This window comes from Notothenia rossii, assembly GCF_949606895.1.
Source record: "Notothenia rossii genome assembly, chromosome: 12".
Taxonomy (NCBI): Eukaryota; Metazoa; Chordata; class Actinopteri; order Perciformes; family Nototheniidae; genus Notothenia; species Notothenia rossii.
Window position 1 is genome coordinate 18,439,258 of NC_136911.1, and position 20,916 is coordinate 18,460,173.

At 39.6% G+C, this 20,916-nt stretch overlaps 1 protein-coding gene across 1 annotated transcript in view; it reads right to left on the minus strand.

Annotated features, from left to right (window-relative positions):
• Positions 1-20,916, minus strand: part of LOC307026121 (cadherin-12-like) — a 91,662-nt gene that overhangs the window by 22,873 nt on the left and 47,873 nt on the right. Inside the window, exons 3-6 of the mRNA XM_079661266.1 lie at positions 18,425-18,719; positions 13,896-14,015; positions 11,772-11,939; positions 8,744-8,931 (exon numbers count right to left, since the gene is read on the minus strand). Coding sequence (XP_079517392.1) covers positions 8,744-8,931; positions 11,772-11,939; positions 13,896-14,015; positions 18,425-18,719 — 771 coding nt within the window. The remainder of the gene's footprint in view (positions 1-8,743; positions 8,932-11,771; positions 11,940-13,895; positions 14,016-18,424; positions 18,720-20,916) is intronic.

A 20,916-nucleotide genomic window follows, 5' to 3' on the forward strand; every position in this document is an offset into this window, starting at 1 on the left:
ATTCTAGACATGGTGCTGCGCCCTTTGATATGTAAATGTGCACCTTCATTGCACTGGCAGTGATACTGAATGAAGGAACTTTTTTTTCTTCTTGCCAATTGAACCTGTAATGTTCCAAGGGAATTTGTTAATTTAAAACAGGGACTAATCAAGGCATCACAGTCTCCCTGGTACAGTATTATGCTTCAAACACAATGGAAAAGAAGACCTTATATTCAAATGTGAATACTGAACAATGGGTGTGCTTTTTGACGCCTTATACTGAGATATGTAACATGTAACCCATAATATAAAATCTGTTTCTCTTTTATACTTGGGTATGTTTCTCCCCCCACCCCCCGAAGATTGCTTCCAGCATATTATAAAGTGTTAGCTGCAGATGTTTTTACAGCTTGCTAGTTATTTTGGAGAAGCAGGATGATATGCTTATTGAATATGGGCTCCGTTTCTTTTGCTTGTATTACCACAGCAAATCAATAGTCTTCTCAACCTTCAGCTACACACCCAATAGTTTGAGGGATAGTCTTTTGCCAACACTCATGGCTGCCATTCCCCTTGGAGAGTTATTATCGCAGCGCAGCAAGTCCTCAGCAGGCTGTATTTATTTGTTTATGCTGAACACAGGTATTACCTGGAGAGGCTGACGATTAAGTAGGGTGAAAAATAATGCAAATGTTGTTTAAGCTGTGGTATTCAGAGCATCCTTAAATCCATTTACCACAGCATTATATATTTACAATAGCACTTATGAATCATTAACACCCACTCACATGATTTATCCTCTGAGAGCAAATCAAAGCTTAGCCGAATATGCTTAGAATATCACACATTTCTAATGGAAGCTGTCTACGCCAACACATGTCTCCACACATCATCATGTCTGGATGCTTAATTCTCATGAGGCCAAAACCTGTTGATCCCATATGACAGCACCCTTCATCTAATCGCGAAAGATGTGTCTGTTTTGTTGCATTAAGCGGGAATAGTTTCAACAATGCCCAATGCTAAACACATTAATTCTGGAAGGCAAAGCCGCTCCGAGGTGCAAATCCCTCTGAGATTTAGAGATAAGCAATTATGACTCAGTGGTTTGGCTGTGGCCTGACGTCTCTGTTTGTAAATGAGTGACTTCTTCATAAGGTCACTGCTGTCTTTGACTGACGGTTCTGGGAAACCCTGCCATGCAGAAGAATGCTAAACTCCTCCAGCCACCATTGCGCCATCAGCAGTCAACTGGCCACAGTGCACAATGAGCTTATCATCGCCAAAGAAAAGCTTACATGCCCCAGAGAGCGATTCGATGTCCCTCTTAATACCGGGGGGGTCTTAGCACTGTGGAGAGGAGATGCTCACTTTATTGTGCTGCCATCAGTCACATCGGTTTGTGTCCTTAGATGCCTCCGAACATCTCCAACCCCCCAGTGCTCACAACAGTCGAGTGCCATGGAGAGGCTTGCCAGCAGCCCTGTCCACACTGCAGCGGAGTGGAGTGACTGTGAAAGACTCACACTGCCACTCTTAATAGGACAGGGTTAGCCGTGGGATGAGCCCCGAGACTCTACTTTAATCTATTACACCCACGCCTCCCGGGCCACCAGGGAGAAGGCACTTCATCGACTAGCACCACCTCAGTCGCCTATTTGTAACAATCTCTTTCCTTTTTGTCTCTTTGTTCTCATTCACTCACATAGCACATGCAGAACCGCACACGAGTAGTTGCACACACACTTCGCTCCAAGCTTGGTTGCTTGGTGAGGTGTTATTTATGTGTGCGGTGCACCTGGATCTCCTGTTGTTCTCAGGTATTGTTTCCTTCTTTTCTCCTTCTTTTGACTCCTTTAACACCCCTTCTGAAAATAACTAATTTCACCTCCCACTGGAACATTGCGCACTATAATCAATAGATTAGTTTCAACTCCTGTCTGTGAGCAAGGCTCAGTCGCTCTCATTCTACAGGATGAACGCTCACTGCTATCAGTTTTAAGCTATAATATATTGAAATCAATCACCCCCTGGCCATTTACAGATGACATGTTCCACTTTGTAAGGACATTTAGATATTGGACAATGTATATACAGTAAGTGTCCTTGTTAAAGCGTTTAAGTATATCAAACTAAAGCCCCCTTTGTTCTTTTTGTTGTTGTATTTAACCACTATTCCTCACTATATTTTGGCTTTCAGTAATGTTAGCAGTCTGTTCATTTCTTTCATTTGACTGTTCCTTTTTTTAAACTGACGGATAGTGTCGTATGAAGACTGAAAGGCAGTAGCAGCTTTCATTCTCTGAAATGATTAACTGTTCAAACAGCCCGGTAATGACATTTCTGATAGAGAAATTAGACTGCAGTCACCGTCTGACTTTAGTGAAATTAAGTCCTTAATTGATGGCAGCAAAGAAGAAAAGGGCTTCTTGTTTCGATACTGCCAATCGTTATGACTTTAGGGAAGTCCATTGGGCCGCGTTTGAGCTAAGCAATCCAGGCAATTAGTGGCATTTATTTTGAATGCAATGTTTATCCATTTTTGCTCACGGTTGGTGGCAAGCTTTTGTCTGAAATGTCAAGCGACACTGTAACATTTACCTCTTGAAGGTGCTGCTCTTTGAAATTGGGAATAATTGTCATCTTAGGCAATCTGGAGTAATCATTTTCCGCTTTTCTTACTGTGTTACCTTATTAGAAGAAAAATGGAAACAAATCATTGTGCGGTTGTAAATTAATTGCGTACTTATATAAGAACTCAAACATCGGGGCATTTGCTGTGGCAATACTAGAGTCGATTATACATAATATATATATTTCTTTGATTACATTTCAGTCTATTGCCTTCTGTGTCTGTCCATGGTGCTGAAACATTTACAGTTTCTGGCTGTGGAACAATCCTCCCACCCCCTCTTGTCTTTCTCTCATAACATATTCTCTGTATTATTTACTTTATAGAGAATAGAACACATTTCCCATTGTCACTGACCAAGTATTATGTTTTTTCTGTGTTTCCAGAGATAGAAAGTGGCCCCCTCAAAGTACCTTTACATGTACAAGTCAGAATTCACCCTTTCAAACACATTCATACCGAGACAGAGGCTGCTCAGAGAGAATACCATATATACATTCACACGTCATCAGCCATGCCATCAGGAGCTGTTGGGGGTTTAGAATAATGTTCAATGACATATTGACATGTTGACTGTAGGCCTGGTGTTCAAACCACATATCTTACAGCTATATGCAACCAACAGCTGCCCACGAAAGAAACCACAAACAAACAAATTAGATGCATTTATGTTGCACTTTTTGAGCTTATATGTTCATATTGCTATATAACATTACTGTCATTTCCTAGTTTGGCCGCTGGAAACAATTGGAGTTCAGTGTCTAGTTAAATGACCTATAATAGGAAAAACCAGGGCTCAAACCACAACATATTTCATGGTTAAATGATACATTTCACCAGTGGTTGAGGTTTAAATGCAGCACTTTGCACAGCACAAGTCCCCGGCAGTTCTCCACTTCATGTTTTTTGAACTGCTCTGACACTGGGGGCGATGGATTTGGAGTCAGTGCCAAGAGGTGCTCTTTACTCAATGCACTGTGGCCGCTGGGGGCATTCGGTTTGTTCAGTGAGTAGATAGTCCTGTATTAAAATGGATTCCCTGAATTTGAGCCAGTAAATATTATGCCACACATGGTGAACAATGCCGTTCCTCTAGGCCTAGAACAGCATATTTCAATTACACATAACCGCCATCCCCTCATCTCTCAGGAGGAGGTAAATAAACAAGAGAGTGGGCATTTAATCTGACTAAAAGTATTTTTTACCAACACAAGGTTATCTTGCTGATGTGTGTGTAGGCTCCTTATACTGTATGTATAGCTGTGTGTCCTGCTTTCCCATGTAAAGCATGTCACTGTGTGCATGCATTTGTCTGAACGTTTCTGTCTGAATTCATCAATGGATTTACCTATTGTCTCCCGTAATCCTATGTTTTGCAGATGGGATGTGCAAACCCCCTTCATGCCTCTGTGCCTCTTTTTTCCTCTCCCCCCTGTATCGTCAGACTGGGAAATAGATGATCATCCCTTGTACCCATTACTCAGCCTGATCCTCTTATCATAACCAACCTTCCTGAGTCTCTAATTTGGAGTCTGCCAAACTCTGCTCTGTGTACAATGTGGCTTTCCACTCTGTCCTGCCGCGATTTGTCGACGCTGCTGCATTGGAGGGGAAGTCAAAAGGGAAAGAAAGAGGCAGAGGGGGGGGGGGGGGGGGGAGAGGGAAGCGAGAGGGATTGTCTGCACACATTTGCACACCTGTCTCTAGGGATATTCCACCAATGTGAAATAAGACAAGTATGTGGGCGGGTCAGTATTCTGGGAACACAGTGAACAACTCATAAAGGCTTCATCTCTAGCTCCCCACACCTTTCCCAGGCACAGCTCATCCCTCTCTCCTCTGTTTCTCACTCTGCCCATGTCCTATCACTACCCCACATGGGCAGAAGCACGTGTTGTTTAGTGCATTACACTGCGGGGGAGCCTGGGCAGGTAAAGGGGATAAGAACGTCCCCCATCAACAATGCCTTTGTGCAGTAGCTTACCACTGTAGGGAATCCATCACACTGCCTCTGTGTTATATGGCAGTAAATCAAACACTACAAGTGAAAACATTAAAGACGAGATGCATCCCCATCCATTGAGGCTATACATGTAAACCATTCATTTACATCATAATTGCATCCTGCCTCATTTGGTTATTCCATTACTGTCAATGAGAAGGTCACTTTAAAATGATCTATTGACATGCCTTTGAGAACAGTAGGTACATATATGTAAGCATGATATGGGATTTGCATACACGTGCTCAGCGCATACTAACGCCGAGCAGGGAATCAATTACTCACTCAGCGGCATATTTTTCTGGGATCAAAGGATCACACACCTTTGTGTTTGCTGGGGCTTGTACTAAAAATGTATCGGTTAGCAAATACCCAAGTCTGATACGTCAGAAAAACAAATTCAGATTTGCATTTTCCCCGGAAACATTTTACACACTTAGATCAGAAATACCCTTAAAGGTGCATGAACAGATAGAATTGTCTGGCGTCAAATCACACAAAACATAATGCGGTATCCCCGAACTGAAAGAAGTGACAAAAAAAGATGTATTACCATTTCTTACGGGTATTTTGTTGAGGTGAATTCACATGAAAGAGGCAGGATTTAATGTGAAACCGACTCTTTTAATTCTTTAATAATGAATTTGCTTTAACAGCTGCAGAATGTTAGAGGACTCTGTTTTCCTATTTTTTAGTTCTGAGCAATTGATACTGTTCTGTTCTAACATTCAACATAATGGTCATTGAATGTGGGACAGAATTAGTTTCAGTAGAGTTGGAACCTTTTCCACATAATATATTGTATGATATATTAAGGATACCATACAGTTCTCCTTAAGTGCCAATGTTCCAACATACAGAACAATCCAGGTAAGCAATTAATTTCCTCCACAAATCAGAACATCTCTCATAAATATCTTTCTGACTTTAAATAGATTTTCCCTACATCATATCAAAGAGACATTTTGTGGCTCTTGCATTATGCAAACGTGGCTCTGCTCTGCAGTCATTTTTTGTGCTTCCATTGAACCTCAACAGCACTGACAACAAAGGGCATCTAAACTCACCGCAGGGGTCTGCTGCATCCTGCCAAAGGGAAACGCAGCACCAGGTATGAAGGGATCGATGTGCAGGGCATTGTGGGAGAAGGCTGAAAGCATATCTGTGTGCATGTGTTCCTGCATGAGTAAGATAATGACTTGCATATGTGTAGTTTGGGGTGTGGGCAAGATCAAATAACTTTGATCACATTCCCATTATCATGGTCCTTAGCTGTAACATGACACGTTCGGAAACACTGAGCCAAACAATCGCCAGCTGTTGGAGTGATACTGACGACATGTGTTTTAACAGCACGTTGCTGGAAGTGTGAGCTGCCCTCTACATGGCAGAAAGAAGTCTGTAAACTATGACAATGACAGCCCACTCTCTTCAGTCTGCTTACAAATGACACGACTTTGCATAGGCGTGCAATAGATATATGCAGCAATTTTCTCCCACGTTACGTTAGTTGTGAACTTATCTTTGCCATTTATTTAACCCTAACCCTAACCATAACCCAATAAGCTGCTGTGTCATTTATTGCACTGCAAATATTAAAACTGTCATTGGAACGGCGATCAAGCCTGAAGCCACAGAGCTCTTTGTTTTAATGTTTGAGGTGCAATATCAGCGTATCATATGCACGCAAAATCGGACTTCTGCGTATCTATTGCACGCCTTTGCAAAGTCGTGTCATTTGTACGCAGACTGTGAGACCGGGTTGGAAAATGAAGACGATGGTCAGACAGGAACATACCATCATGTAAAACTCCAATAAAAAGTACACAAGTGTTAGCATGGAAATACACTTTGAATACTGAAAATAAAAGTACTCATTATGCAGACTTCAAATTCATTTATCTGATATTATTTATTTATAATGCATTAAACATAACTTTAATGTTGCAGCTGATGACTGTGGGGATTATCTTTGTTTATTTGAAATGCTGCTGGTTGCTTAACCTATATTGATATATCATTTTTAAAAAAAAGTTTTTCATATATTCTTTAACAATTTCAATCTTCTGAGTAACTAGTAAATGTATAATATCTTTGAGCCCAGATTCCTCTTTACAGAGCTTTTACGCCGTGATTAATATGAACAAATATGGGAAAGGTGACATTCTAATGAGCCTTTCATAACGCCCATGATCTTAATAATGCCCTTTTTATCACACTGACGCTTATCACCATCTTAAAAGTAGGTGTGTAGTCCCCTGAAACTTTAATAAGCCGATACTGAGACTCTTTTATTCTCTGCTCATAAATGCATATTATCACCCTTTGTCAGCCAGCTGAATGCTTTCAGTGTCCGAGGAGAAATAATATCTCTACAGTGAAGCCTGTGGGAGGAGAATAATAATCTTTATATTTGGTGGGTTTGGGCTTTAACCTCTTTAACTATGAGATTTCATAAACCAAAACAACATGAATACATTAAGAAAGATGACATTAAGATTGATGAAGGAATTCTCTAACAGGCTTTTCCATGGAACAAATCTGAAGCTGTTTAATGTGTCCTATAATTTAAAATTGCAATAGTTATTAATGAAATGATCACAGAAAACTGCACATTGGTTTATTTGAAATGAAATGAATATCCATACATTGTTAATCCACTCCTCAGATCTTAAAGACATACTGTATATAAGGTCATGATATTATTTAAAGTATGAATGAACTAGATCTTGGAATGGATAAACAAGTATGTATCGGCTTAAGTTAATAATTGGTTGCATAATAAGTCTTATTATAGCCTAGCTATTTAGTAGATTAGCACACAGGTCAATCTATTTCTGCTTCTAACATTACTCTGTGGCTGTTATTTCCTTTTTCTTTCACCTCTGGCAGTTGTAGGTCCCCCTTGAGATGAGATGATAGATCCCAAGGGGTTTATCCTTGGAGTCATACTTTATAAATCACTGGTGCTTTCGTGCCACTTTTACTGCAGTGATATCATAGCCCTACAAACGTGCTAAAAGTAGTTTTAAAATTAGATATCTTTGCACTGTTGTTCAGAGGAAGTGCAACCAAAGGCCGAGACCTCTTGATGTGGGTCACTCTGCACTGGCTGTATTAATCCATTTAGCCAAAAAGAACATATGGCATAGTAAATGAGGCCTGACAGGCTGAGTTAATGCTTTATATAGCACAGGCACTCAGAGAGCGCTACTCTTTTGCTCTGAGCGTTGCTCTTAGGCATCGGCTGCAAGAGACAAACAGAAAGAGAGCAGCATCTCACAGGTTCAGCATCCGTTGTGTAACACAATGACCTGCACACTTGGTATGGTTTTATGTATTTAAACATTGATTTTTAATATGTGTAAATGTAAAATGTAATGTAAAGTGAGCTTCTAGGTGTATTATAACACACCGTGTCATATTCAAAGGAAGTGCAAGATGCTAGGGGTGCTGGAACAACCCCTCCCGCACTTTCACACGTTCACAAATGTGTATATACTGTATATGTTAAGCTGCCATAGTTTTCTCCAGTGTTACATCCCTTTTCCCATTCCCTGTCAAAAACAGGAAGGAAGGGTTGGACAGGATTTAGACAGCCTCTCCAGCATGAAAGAGGTTTCAAATGTATAATAAAACAAACAGCAGCACAACAAATGTGTTGCTTTGTCTTGAATGACAAGTCTGCTTCCCTACGCCTTATTTAAGGCCCCCTTTTGAAAACTATGGCATTCATATTGTCATATTATTTGACTTGTATAATGTAATATGATGCTGTCAAGATGTGATATGACCCCTTAGGGCACCTTTTTGCATATATGTACGTAATTTGTATGTAGAAACATTCTGTTCGGGAGTTATCTGCAATGTACTGTGAAGATTCATTTTAATTGTGTAGCAGAAAATCAATAGACAGTGTTATGTTTTGGTGTGCATGTTAATAAGCTTCCATCAATGCATTCCAACACTTTTTAACATTGAAACTAGGCTTTTCCCTTATTGGTTGGCTTTTAATTTGAAAATCCACAGGAAGGGTTGCATTTCAAAAAAGTAGAACAACTAGATACATTGGTAAATTAATCTGGTCATCTGTACTATTTGCTGACTTTAAAAAAGGTCTTCCATACCCTTTTGAGAATGATGATCCCCTCTTGGTTGTGTTCATTCGTGGTGATGTCGAACATGGCCCCTCCGTCACCTGGAACGATGGTGTACTCTACTTCGGCATTTTTCCCGATGTCCAAGTCATGGGCCTTGATTCTTCCGACAGCAGAGCCCACTGCGGAAGACTCAGGAACCCGGAGATGAAAGAAACCTATCAAACAAACAAAGATCAGATCGGATTCATTTATTATCATCGGATGGAAAACGCAGAGCTCTTCACATCCTCCGTCCTTTATGTGTCTTATCCGCCCACAGGCAGGCTGCTGATATGCTCTGTCTGAAGTCCGCCCTGTAGCTATGAGCATGACATTATTCCATTTGGACATGCTTGGACATCAAGGCCTCACAGCTCGTTGTAATTGGCGGGCTCAAACCTGTATGATCCACAAACACAAGAGCTAGGGGCTGTGATACTCCCAACAGGAGAGAAATGAGTGCTGAGGGCTTGGAAATAAATATACAAGCAAACAAACTGCGGATTGATTGATTATCACTTACAACTCACAATATGTGGAAATTAGTCTGTTTCTGTTTTTCCCTTTTACTTTTTGAGATAGCTAGTATCTGCTGATGCAAGATAAATATCATATTTACTGTTGCATTAGAAATCTGTTGCGAACACCTGGCGGCATCATAGAAGTGCCATGGGCAATTCAGTAGCACTAAAAGAGTGTTCAAATTAATTTGAGTGTTTGCAGGGCTTTTATTCCATACTCAGAATTTTGTCAGGTCAAGAAATATCAAGTAGGCAATGTGTCATTATTTCTAACACTGTGTTATGTCAGAGGTTACACAGCAACTATTTTAGTCCTTTTCTGACGCCACGGCTGGCTTCACTGTTTTGTTGACACTAATTTAACAAATTCCTCAATTTGATTAAACATATTCCGGACACATTTTACCGATGCAACAAATAATTAGCCAAGATTGGTTTTTAAAAAAAACATTGTTCGCTTCACGGAATGTCATTTATTTGGCCTTTTAAATTAGAAATGTGATGTGCAAGAGAGAAGGATGTTTGAATCTCTTAAAACTTTCTGAGGATGATGTTATTTGACAAATAAATGCATCAAACAAAAGGATGACCTTGAACATTACAATGTACAATAATCCAAAGTCTTAGTTAAAAGGCATGCACAGGGTGAAAACAGAAGATGGTTGGCATACAGGATATTCATTTTGTGGGTGATTTAACATAATCTACTGAAACAAACACCAGTATTTCTCAGATCTCACTCGACTGCTGAAAGAGAAAGGGAAGTTTGATCCAGCTATTTAAACCCAGTTCCATTTTGAGGACTTGTTCTGGTCAACCAGGCTGTATTTTAAATGTCACTGAACCCAGGAGCTGGTGGGATGTAACAATTCACCTTCAACATCGTATGTTAACCTGCATTCTGATCTGTGACCTTCGCTGGCCTGCTTTTCCTCTACCTCTCCTCTATACAAGATCCTCATCCCTAATAAATTGACATTTTCTTGTCTGAACTGACAAATTTGGTTTTTACATCTTTTGATGTTAAGTTTTTGGGTAATGGGTCTTGATGTGATCTTTTGCTTTGCTTATTATTGATTATGATTTTGGAGAAAAGCTGACATTATTTGCACATCCTGTAAAGGTCACCGGGCTATCCCTCCATCTGTTTCAATAAATTAACCTTTTTATTCTTGACAGATAAATATTTTAAATATTCTTCTGTCTGGTGCCCAAATGTAATGTTATACTTTTGCGTTAAAACCATACGCTGCTACATGGTGTTGCTATCTACCATTTCCTTCACTCTTGATCCTTGGATTTTGAGAGGGAATCTGAGGCATATGTGTGAATTCAGATGGTCAAATTTCAATAAATAATCAAGTACTTTCAAGGACATTTACAGTATTTAAAAGTGGATGTCATTTGAAGGGCAGGACAGCTCCAGTGCCAAAAAGGGTGAGTTGCAGGTTAGGAGAAGTTAGGAAACAGCTGTTATATGCCACTGCATATAATTTAACAAAGCCACATGCAGTTAATACACCCCTATTAATCAGGACCATTTCAGTTACAACCACATCTGGTATCATTAAAAAAAGAGATCATTCAGGGGATTTACAAATGTTTCATCTATAATAACTAAAGGACAGATGTGGCAGGGATCCATTCTGGAATATTATCAGAATCGTTTGATGAGGTTCCCCAATATGGCCGCAAGACTTTTTTTTTAAACCTGTAAGCCTATAAATATGGAAGAGAGAAGACAACAAAGAGAGGATTTGGGACAGGGCAGAGGGCCCCCCCACCTCTGTGCTGTGACAGCATTATGGAAATATCATCTTTTCCCCGCTGCCAGGGGAGCTTGACCGTCTGACGGCATAAATTTACATTCAGGGGAGACCACTCGCTGTAACCTCGCAATACCTGAAGAGACTGCATCAATACACAACAGTATTTATTTTTCCTTTTCTGTCATACACTAGCTGATATTTAAAATGAAATAAACACAATTTAATATGTGTGCTTAGTATAAGTAGGAAAGCGTTCACAGATCAACATGTTTACAGTAATGCATTTTTTTTCCAGCTTGGCTTTTTTACATGACCTGGTGAACGGCACAATCAAATTAATCTGGTTTAGCAGCTTATTCAAAATATCGGATGGAGAACATGGAGTGTTTAAACTCTGAATCCCCGATGCAGCAGCAAACCTGCTCTAAATATAGAAGGTTGCCCTGTGAGCACATTTACAGCAATACTACAGTACAGTCGTTCATTTGCCAGGAGTATTACATGGAGATGCAATCATGCTAAATAAACAGGCCTTGGCTTACGACAGAGCATAATGACAAATAATGAAACCTAATTACAAAGAGGATACATGATGAATACCCCCCGCCCTGTTGTAATTGCACAGTATTTATTTTGTTATCATACAATGTTTGAACCTGCTAAATGTGAGTCAGCTTTCAAAGTAGGTGTTGGCATGCTGCAATTGTTTTTCAAATATTTACTCACTTTTAGAGAACCTGGGTGGATTATCGTTGACGTCGCTGAGGGTGATGTTGATAGTGGTGGTCCCGGCCAGCCCCCCCAGCTGGCCCCCCATGTCCTTGGCCTGGATCAACACCTGGTACTGTTCCTTCACCTCTCTGTCCATATTGGGCAAGGCTGTCTTTATAACACCTGGCAAGATAAATAGGTTATAGAGTGGTTAGAAATAGGAAGGAATAAAAGAGAGAACAATGTGGTAACCTGGACTATATTTGGCACTAAATGCTCAATTAACCTCATAATGCACAATCTAATATATTTCCCCTTAAGGAGCTGACTGCCCGGGAAGACACTTCTCTAACCAAGGCTGAAATAGAGGTCATTCCACAAACTGGAGACACTTGACATTCAATAGGGAGCTCTGGTGAAGCCATATAATGATTCACTTGAGGATCACAGACCCTGAGATCAGAGAGCGTTTGTACTGCAGATTAATAGTTAGGTCCACTGGAGGTTGGCAGGGTAAAAGGCAGCGGGCAGCATACTCTAGGTGGGTCTGCACTTTTTCCCTCCTCTCATTTCACTTAGTACGGTGAGGAGGATGTAGCACTTGATCCACACATATGTCTGAATGCAAAACCACTCACTGTGTGCATTCAACATTTCTGTCACCATCTTTTGGAGAAGGGGTATGTCTATCTCTAAAATCGATAATTTTGCGACAGACATGGAGAATTACGTGTCTCCCACCCTTCCATTGCTCACCTTTTTTCCTCCCAGCAGTTGTTCCCGTTGCCGATGTGCGTTTGGAGATAGAAGGAGGCCCAGCAGTGCAAACATTTACTTTAACAGTTTGATTCTTTCCCAGCATCACTTTGAAATACAGTCGCAGTACGTGCTCTGTGAAGCTCTGGGATGAGCGGCATAATCAGCAAAAGATTCCCTCGTATCTGCCTGTGTGATATGTATGAACCTATTTTCGTATGCTTTGAACTGCCCCAGATGGAAAGCCATCAGCAGCCCACTGCCGGCAAACACTAGTGGTTTGAATGTATTTCAGATTTAGAGCAGTCACTGCCACTCTGCAACCTTTTTAGCACCATTTACCTCCCATGACACCAACCGCCTACACCAGAAAACAGCAAGTATTCATAAATATTGCTTCAGCATATTGTTTTATTTGTCTTCTGCTTTCAATTTAAGCTTCCTTATGTTACAGTTTGCCAGCTAATGCTACGCAACCCAGACGATTCAGTGTCCATGAAGCATAGACTCAGATAGACAATGGGGGATTTGAAATGCAGTTTATTTCTTGATTTAGAGACTGTCCGTCGGTTTTCGAAGCTCAACTGACATTTTTATATGTCGCATGAAGTTAGCAACTACCATTTCTCTAGCCATTGTACTTACAAATGTTTTATCTAGCTGTCTCTGCAGTAACTCTCCTGAATTTTCATATTATTTTCGAACGATTTTAGATAAAATTGGGGTTTCTGCGGGGTTAAAAAAACTTGGAGTTTTAAAGAGCATGAAAATACATTTTATATCTACTTTTTTGCAGTCACACTGGCAGGAGTATGAAGAGAATTTAAATGACAATACATGTTACTTGAATTGCACGAGTGTATGGACTGTTTAAACAATAACAAATATATATATATAAATTGTCAATTTAAGTCTAAATCCAAATTGCCTAAATGTAAAATCTAAATCTGGTAGGGTAGCATTTTACTTTTGGACCTTTAATGCTTAATATCAATGCAGTGTCGGGTGCAATTGACCCTTTACTTGATACCTTAAAAAAACAATTCAACATCTTTATTGGAGAGCATGTGTCCTTTCATGGCCTCATGATTTGTGGATTGGCCCGATGGTCAATTCTGGGATCGTTTTATTCTCATGATGTATGCTTGCACTGGTCCACACTGCAGCATATTTCACACAAAGTTTGGAAGACACACTCAATCATTCAAGCCTAATGGCCTAGATGACCTTATTTTACTGCGCAAATTGCCTCGCAGCAATTGTCAGGTGGGCATAAAACAGGTATTTATTGTTGACTCTCACATTTAAAGTGAAAATGTAAAGATGTATTTGAACTCTACACTGACTGAAAGATTTCGTCACATAAATCAGAATGTGCTTTACCTGTTTTGGGGTCAACGGAGAAGTATGGCTGGCCATGGAGGATGCTGTACACCACTCTGGCACTGTTTCCATAGGTGGGGTCGTCTGCATCTGTGGCTGTAACCTGCGTCACATATGTCCCTGGGGGAAAACAGTGGGAAGATGTATTGACTTTCACTTGATTTGTTTCTTCATCAGACCACAATCTAAAGTCATTGAAGTCCATCAGTTTGCTGAATGATCTCACCTGACACCAAGGAGTGATGGATCACATTTGAGAGAGCAACAGCTAATATTGAAGTCACAGATTGATTGCAATGAGGAGGAGTGTTGAGGAGGGGAAATTGGTTTGGATTTGGTTCAATGTTAGTGGTAAATGTTTTGAGAAATTCCTTTTTTAATTTTGGGAATGGTCTGTGTAATCTTAAACATATGCTTCAGAAAAGCTGATGGGTAATTTCAATATGGGCAGATTGAGAAGCCGCCATCTTGGCACTGAAGCATGTACCATACCCTTAATTATGCATTATTTTAAAAGGAAAAAAGGTCAAATAAATGTTAATAAAAGCTCTCTTGATTCATAAATGTAGGTCTAATGTATCAAGCACATACAAAATTGACTCCAAATCGGGCCCTGAAGAGCTGATATGCCACTTTCTGGTTCAAACTCAAATGGCCAATGACACAAAGCACCATGTTGGCATCCTTTTTTGGGACATTTTTTGTTTTAAACTGTACACGACCCACTTTTAAATAAACTAAGTACATTTTGGCATTTGGAAGTTGCTGATTGGTTTCTAATATTTGTAGCATTACTAAGTCGGCCTTATTTGAATAATTAAAGCAAGGGTAAAAAAAAATAAGGAGTCTCTTGTGTGACCATTCATAAAAAATACTACAATTAAGTAAACAAAAGGGCCATGGCAAGAATAGTATTAGTATGGCAGTCTTCCAAACTCCTACAGTCAGAGAGACGGAATAATTACTTGTTGGAGGCTCGGCTCATCCTCCTTAACTAGCTGGCATTGCACATGGTCCTTATTTAACATTCAAATTCCATGTTGTTCAACCATTTTGGGGATAATTAAAAATGCCTTGTCAGCCTGGCTAACTCTAAAAAACAAGGCTGATGTTTCTTGGGTAGATTTTTTTAATAGACAGGTGGACAGCTCAGTGAACAGATTTCCATACATCACTCAAACCTTGCTGTGTTTAAACATGCTGGTAAAAGTTGTCAGCTGCAGGATTCTGGAACGTTTATATAAATAGTAGACATTGACCAAAAGGAAGGACATTTACATAGTCTAAATTCTGCTAAATTTCCCTGTAAGAACTTGCAGTATAATAAATAGGCTTTGTAGTCTGAGCAAATGCTAACAATGGCATTAAAACATTAGGTGAGAGAGATTAGTGTCTCTATCCTTACTAACAAAGCCACACATGCCTGATTACCAGAGATCAATTGCATAGTGTTGTAACATCAATTTCCAGGTGAGAAAAGCAACAGCTATTACTCTAGGTGTGAGACGACAGCAAGCCGAATAAATGATGTTCCTGCAGATATGGGAAATAAGGATTGCAAGAAATAACTAAATTGAAGAATTTGATCCAAAAGCCAATCAGCCGCTTTCACACCAAGTACTTTGCCGTACTTAGTGACGGCACTTAGTGCCTCAGCACTTAGTACCCCCATGAAACTAAGTAAAGATCGCGTTCACGCCGGAATAAATTCCCTGAGGGAAGATTACGCAAATGAGCCGCTGACGTCACTTCGCCTTCTTCTGCGTTGGGTTTACTGGCAGGCCGCAAACAACTTCACGGCGTATACTGGCACCCGAAGTCCCCGGCCGGAAGTCCTCAGAGTTGGGGACTGGCTTCAGTAGAAGCTGCTGGGACTCCCAGCAGCTTCTACGGAAGCCTTCCGAGTAAATCGCCAGAACGCCGACACCTCCTCATCACTCCACCGCTCCCATGTTTTTTTTTAGTGTTGCCATAAATTATTCTCTCTCCGTTGGAGCTAATGCTAATGCTAATAATGCTAATGCCAGCAAATACAATGGCGGCTTCACAAAACTTTTCAAAGTTTTACGGGGAGTGGTTTGCAATTCGCCCAGCCAATATAAATTGGTACTTTTTTCTACCCAGGATAGCACCACCTCTCTAGCAGGGACTAAAAATGGGGGTAAAAGTTCCCTAAGGACTCTTTTCGGTGTGAATACAAAATAAGGGGCACTAACGGAATCCAACGGAAAAAGTACGGGGAAAAGTACTCCGGTGTGAACGTGCCTATTACACTGGAGGAGCATGCAGAGTTTTGAAAAATAAAGATCTCAGTTAAATATATTTTACATCACATCATTCTAAACAAATAACTGTAATACAATACAATGCAGATTAAACTGATTCATACGGAACGATATTGATTGCCTAATTTGTACGAGAAAAAAAAGATCATTAAACTGATACAATAAATGACTTCTTTGAGTTCCATGTAATTTGTTATGTCAACTTTTTGAAATGTTTGGTTCAGGATTTGTACAACCAACAGTTCTTTGCTGCAAGTGGTCCCCTCTCTCCCCCCTTTCCTCTCTATATTCAGTTGTATTATCTCATCACGGCGAGACAAAAACAATCTTTTAATATAGATTTTTTTTAATATTTGGAGACAAATTCATCGAGTCTAAGACATTTGGTGGTGATTAAATGTTTTAATTTAACCCGTATATCTGTCACTTTATTAATGATTCACGGACAATTTAATTGCTTAAGTCGAAGGGAGTCTCTGGATTGCCTTGAGTGATATCCTAATGTCTGGCCATTGATTGGTCTTCATTACAAAGCATTATTGCAAATTAATGTTAAGCATCTCTCTTTTACTTTTGTTTCCCACTAACATAAAAACGTCTGAAGGGAGATAAAGACAACACGAAGGATGTAACAGTTAATGAAGCCATTGATCACACATTTCTTGCTGGTATAAATATTGAGAATAACATTTAGATGGTTTGATGATTCTGTTTTGCACTGGCGGTAAATATTTACTCAACACAAATTGTGGCGTGCTGTTTTAAACTCACAAGTGCACTCTCGGCTGAGATATTTCTGATAATGGTGTCACTCTGCATAATTTGGCAACACTCATCATTGTCACTTGATATTTTAAGGTTTTAACAGTTATGGGAGAGGGTACAAAATATTTCTGAACCCATTATCCATTAGTCTTGTTTTGTAACAGATTTTCCTGTAACACTACACAAGAGCTTTTGCGTTTTAAATGATTTGATATTGTTGCCATGGTTTTCATGAAATATTGTTTAATGTGTCTTTTATATTATTGTTTTTAAATGCCATTTGATATCGTTGCTTTTAAATTAGTGTTTTTAAATGTCATATCATAATATGTTTCTTAAAGGTAGGGTAGGTAAGAATGGCGAAACCAGCTCGAGTAAGCTAGAATTTGAAAGTACACAACCGAAAAAAATCTGCCCCTTCCTTAAGACTTCCTTACAGAGCCCCTCCTCCAACACACATGACCAATGAGGGCACGAGATAAGTTTGTGCACGCGATGGAAGGCTGACAGGCAGGTAGGCCATCCAATGATCTGCCGCGGGCCGAGGCAGATGATTGGACTTGCTTTTTAAAGCACCACGGCTTCTACAGATGAAATATTTATTTATATTTATTGTCAAAGCATTTAATGTATTCATTGCTATCGGGATGTTAAGAGCATTCCATTGAATATAACAACAAGTGTTTCTGAAGTGAATTACCTACCCCACCTTTAATGCTCTTAATGTCTTTCATTTTTGTAAAGCACTTTGAATTGCCTTGTGTTGAAATGTGCTATATAAATAAACTTGCCTTGCCTTGCCTAGTGACTTTTTCATATTCCATCTTTATGGTTTATTTTTTAAGAACTTATAATTCATTTTTAAAATATTCTTTCTCAAAGGCTATTTGTTTCAATTTCGGTAAAATGTGCATAACATTATTAATAAGATTACCTACATGGAAGTTAATAAGCTTTTTGTCAACTAGTAGAGGATCTCCTTAATATATTTTGTTGGTATTTCTTTTACATAATCCCTGTACTCTATGTGTTTTTGATACGCTTGAAAGCTTCTCTGATTCTTCGGTAAACTATTTCAGAGCAGTTTATAATTTTGAGGCTTCACTGGGACCAGACTTTGTTGTTTTTCCATCCTCCCCGTTCCCTAGAGACTGATGATTTGGCAGTTTTGAGGGATTCATTGCCATTCAGATCAAGAGGAACCACTCTCCCAGCGAATTACCTTGATCTGTGTCCCAGGGGGGGCGGTAAAGACAGAGCTGTGAAATACACTCAGGGCACACCAAGAATAACTGGTTCTCGGAAATGTCAAAATCTGAGGGGAGCATCTTTGCCCCCCTGGTTGTATCTGTGATGCTGTGGAAACGTTTGTGTTGTGGTTAAAGAGGGGAAAATAAAACGTTCTGTGCAAAGGAGTCCAAACAAGTAAGCGTCTCTATCTTTGATGAACAGAATATATATATTCGGATGGTTACTGACCTACTGGTGACATCTCAGGGACACTGGCTGTATATGGACCCTCCAGGAATTTTGGCTCATTGTCGTTGATATCTTGAACCTTAATTACAAATTCTGACTCAGGCTCGAGGGGCCTATTGGTGTCGATGTCAACAGCCTGGGCGCGTAAGGTGTAGTAAGGCTTCTCCTCCCTGTCAAGGCTCCTTAAGGCATGGATATCCCCTGTTGTTTGGTCAATTGTGAAAATAGAGCCAGCCCCATCTCCCGAGAGAGTGTACTTCACACCACTGTCCCCACTATCGAGGTCAGTGTGCAGCTGCAAGACAAAAGAGGAATAAGACAGGTTGAGTGCAAACATTGGCACATATAATGATGCATTGCAAGCACTAGGGAAGAACTGTCAAAGAACACTATTTCACAAAGTGTGTCAAGGAAAATCAAAGAGCAAATCATGTCCCGCCAAAGAGCTGCAAAACACTAAGTCATGAGAAAAAATAAAATGATCGTACTTTCAGAGCGTTTCACAGATTAATGAGGCTAAATCTCTCATAAATGATGTATTCTCTCTGTGCAATTACACTGTGGTGATAACTCTTCTATCTATCCTGGACCCGTTTCTATTCATGCATGCTCTAAAATGTTGTCGTATTTGAGAAAGGAGCTCTCAAAGTGGCATAGATCAGACTGTAAACCTCAGGGAAATACTCCACAAGAACTATTTGTAATACTTCACCTGGCAGCGGAGGTCTGTGACCAGATGACTCTCGGCACAGTTGTAATAACAACACTCAACAGCCAAAGAAAACATCTTTGTTAATATAGATCCAGGACCAGCCACTCTCTTTGCTTTGTGCAAGACAAACACATTCTGGGATGATGGCAGAAAGCCTATTGACATAGTTATGTTTACCTCCCCCGGGGAGATCAGTCGTACGACTCAAATCTTTTTAAATATTTAAGGGCTCTAATGCAATGTAATCATCACCATATATGGATATGGATTTCTGCCTTCTTATCAATAACATGGGAATTTCTGTTGAACAGGAGTCTTATTCCAGGTGACAAGAACAGATATTTAAAGCACTGTAGCAGGGGAATATAAAGTAACCATGCTAAATAGAGAACACGCGAGTGGGATCCAGGTACATCTCAACACAATCACGCTTATTTGCTATCCTCGCTCCAAAATGTTGGAACCTGCTTCCTATTGAAATCTGGACAGCAAAAAAACTGAAAACCTGATTCTACTCAACCTTGGCCGAATCAAATATAAAAATAAAGAAATGCCCTCTTTACCACAGAATTAACTTATTACAAGTGACTGTACTTGTAGGATTCTTACTTTTTGAGTTTGCATCTTCTTGCGCAAAATGTAAGTTGCTTTGGATATTAAATAAATGTATTGTGACATGCTAGCTCCAGATTACATGGTTATTTTTTGTCTTTCAGAAAAGCTTTCATATCATGCATGGAAATTATTCTAATTCTACACTTTAGGGAAACTGTGTGGGTGTCAGTTTGCTGACTTAATAATAATGACGAATTCAGAAAAAAATTCTCTCCTGCAATCATATTCTAAGAAGCCTTTGTAGTACAACTATATTGGGCCACTAATGGTTCACCATTCATGTGCAATGACAATGTTCAGTTCCAACGCGGAACACTTTACGGCTTGTAAAGGCAGTTTCTCTTTTTCCAGTTTACTTATCCCTGAACAACATATTTTCTAGCCGCCGCCTAGCACTCACTAATGGCTAAGTGAATACCTGAATTACACTATTTTTTTATAATTCAGCCTTTTTTGTTGTTTTCCCCACACATAAAGATTAGTCTATCATTTTCACATGGACACATTTCCTGTGAAATTCAAGGGTAATTGCAACCAGGGAGAGAATAAGGAAACTTGAGATGCTGCAAACAATTCTCCATAGGATAGGCTACAGTTAAAAATAACCCAAGACACGCAGACACTAGCAAAAACGTATTGGGAGTAATTGGTGATTCAGTTCAAATTGCCCAGTTCACACAAGCATAGCACTGCATTATGATATTCTCACCCATGGTGCATTATTCATTGCCATTCAAATGTTCGAAAATTATTTCTTGGTGCATGCCCCTTGTATGGGTGACTACTAGCTCCCATAACATTTTATGCAATGAGCACACAATTTGAAATGTAGATTATGTATTGTCCACATAAACACTGTGAACAATAATAACCTGGCAATAATACTACTGTAAGTACAAACTAAACTCTGTATTTACTCAGATAGATAGGAAAGTGGGGCAGGTAAAGCAATATTATTATGTATCGGGGAAACTTTGTGAAGATTATATTTTTACAGCAGAAAGTCAATATATGCATTGCTTTCCACTTTGTTATCTCCATATAACATAACAATTATTACAGCTACTCATAATTAACATGTCCATGCTTGTTATCCTGAATGTTATAATGTATACCGGTAATTGTCCTCAGTGAATGCAACTGTACGTTTGCTATTAGCAGACAA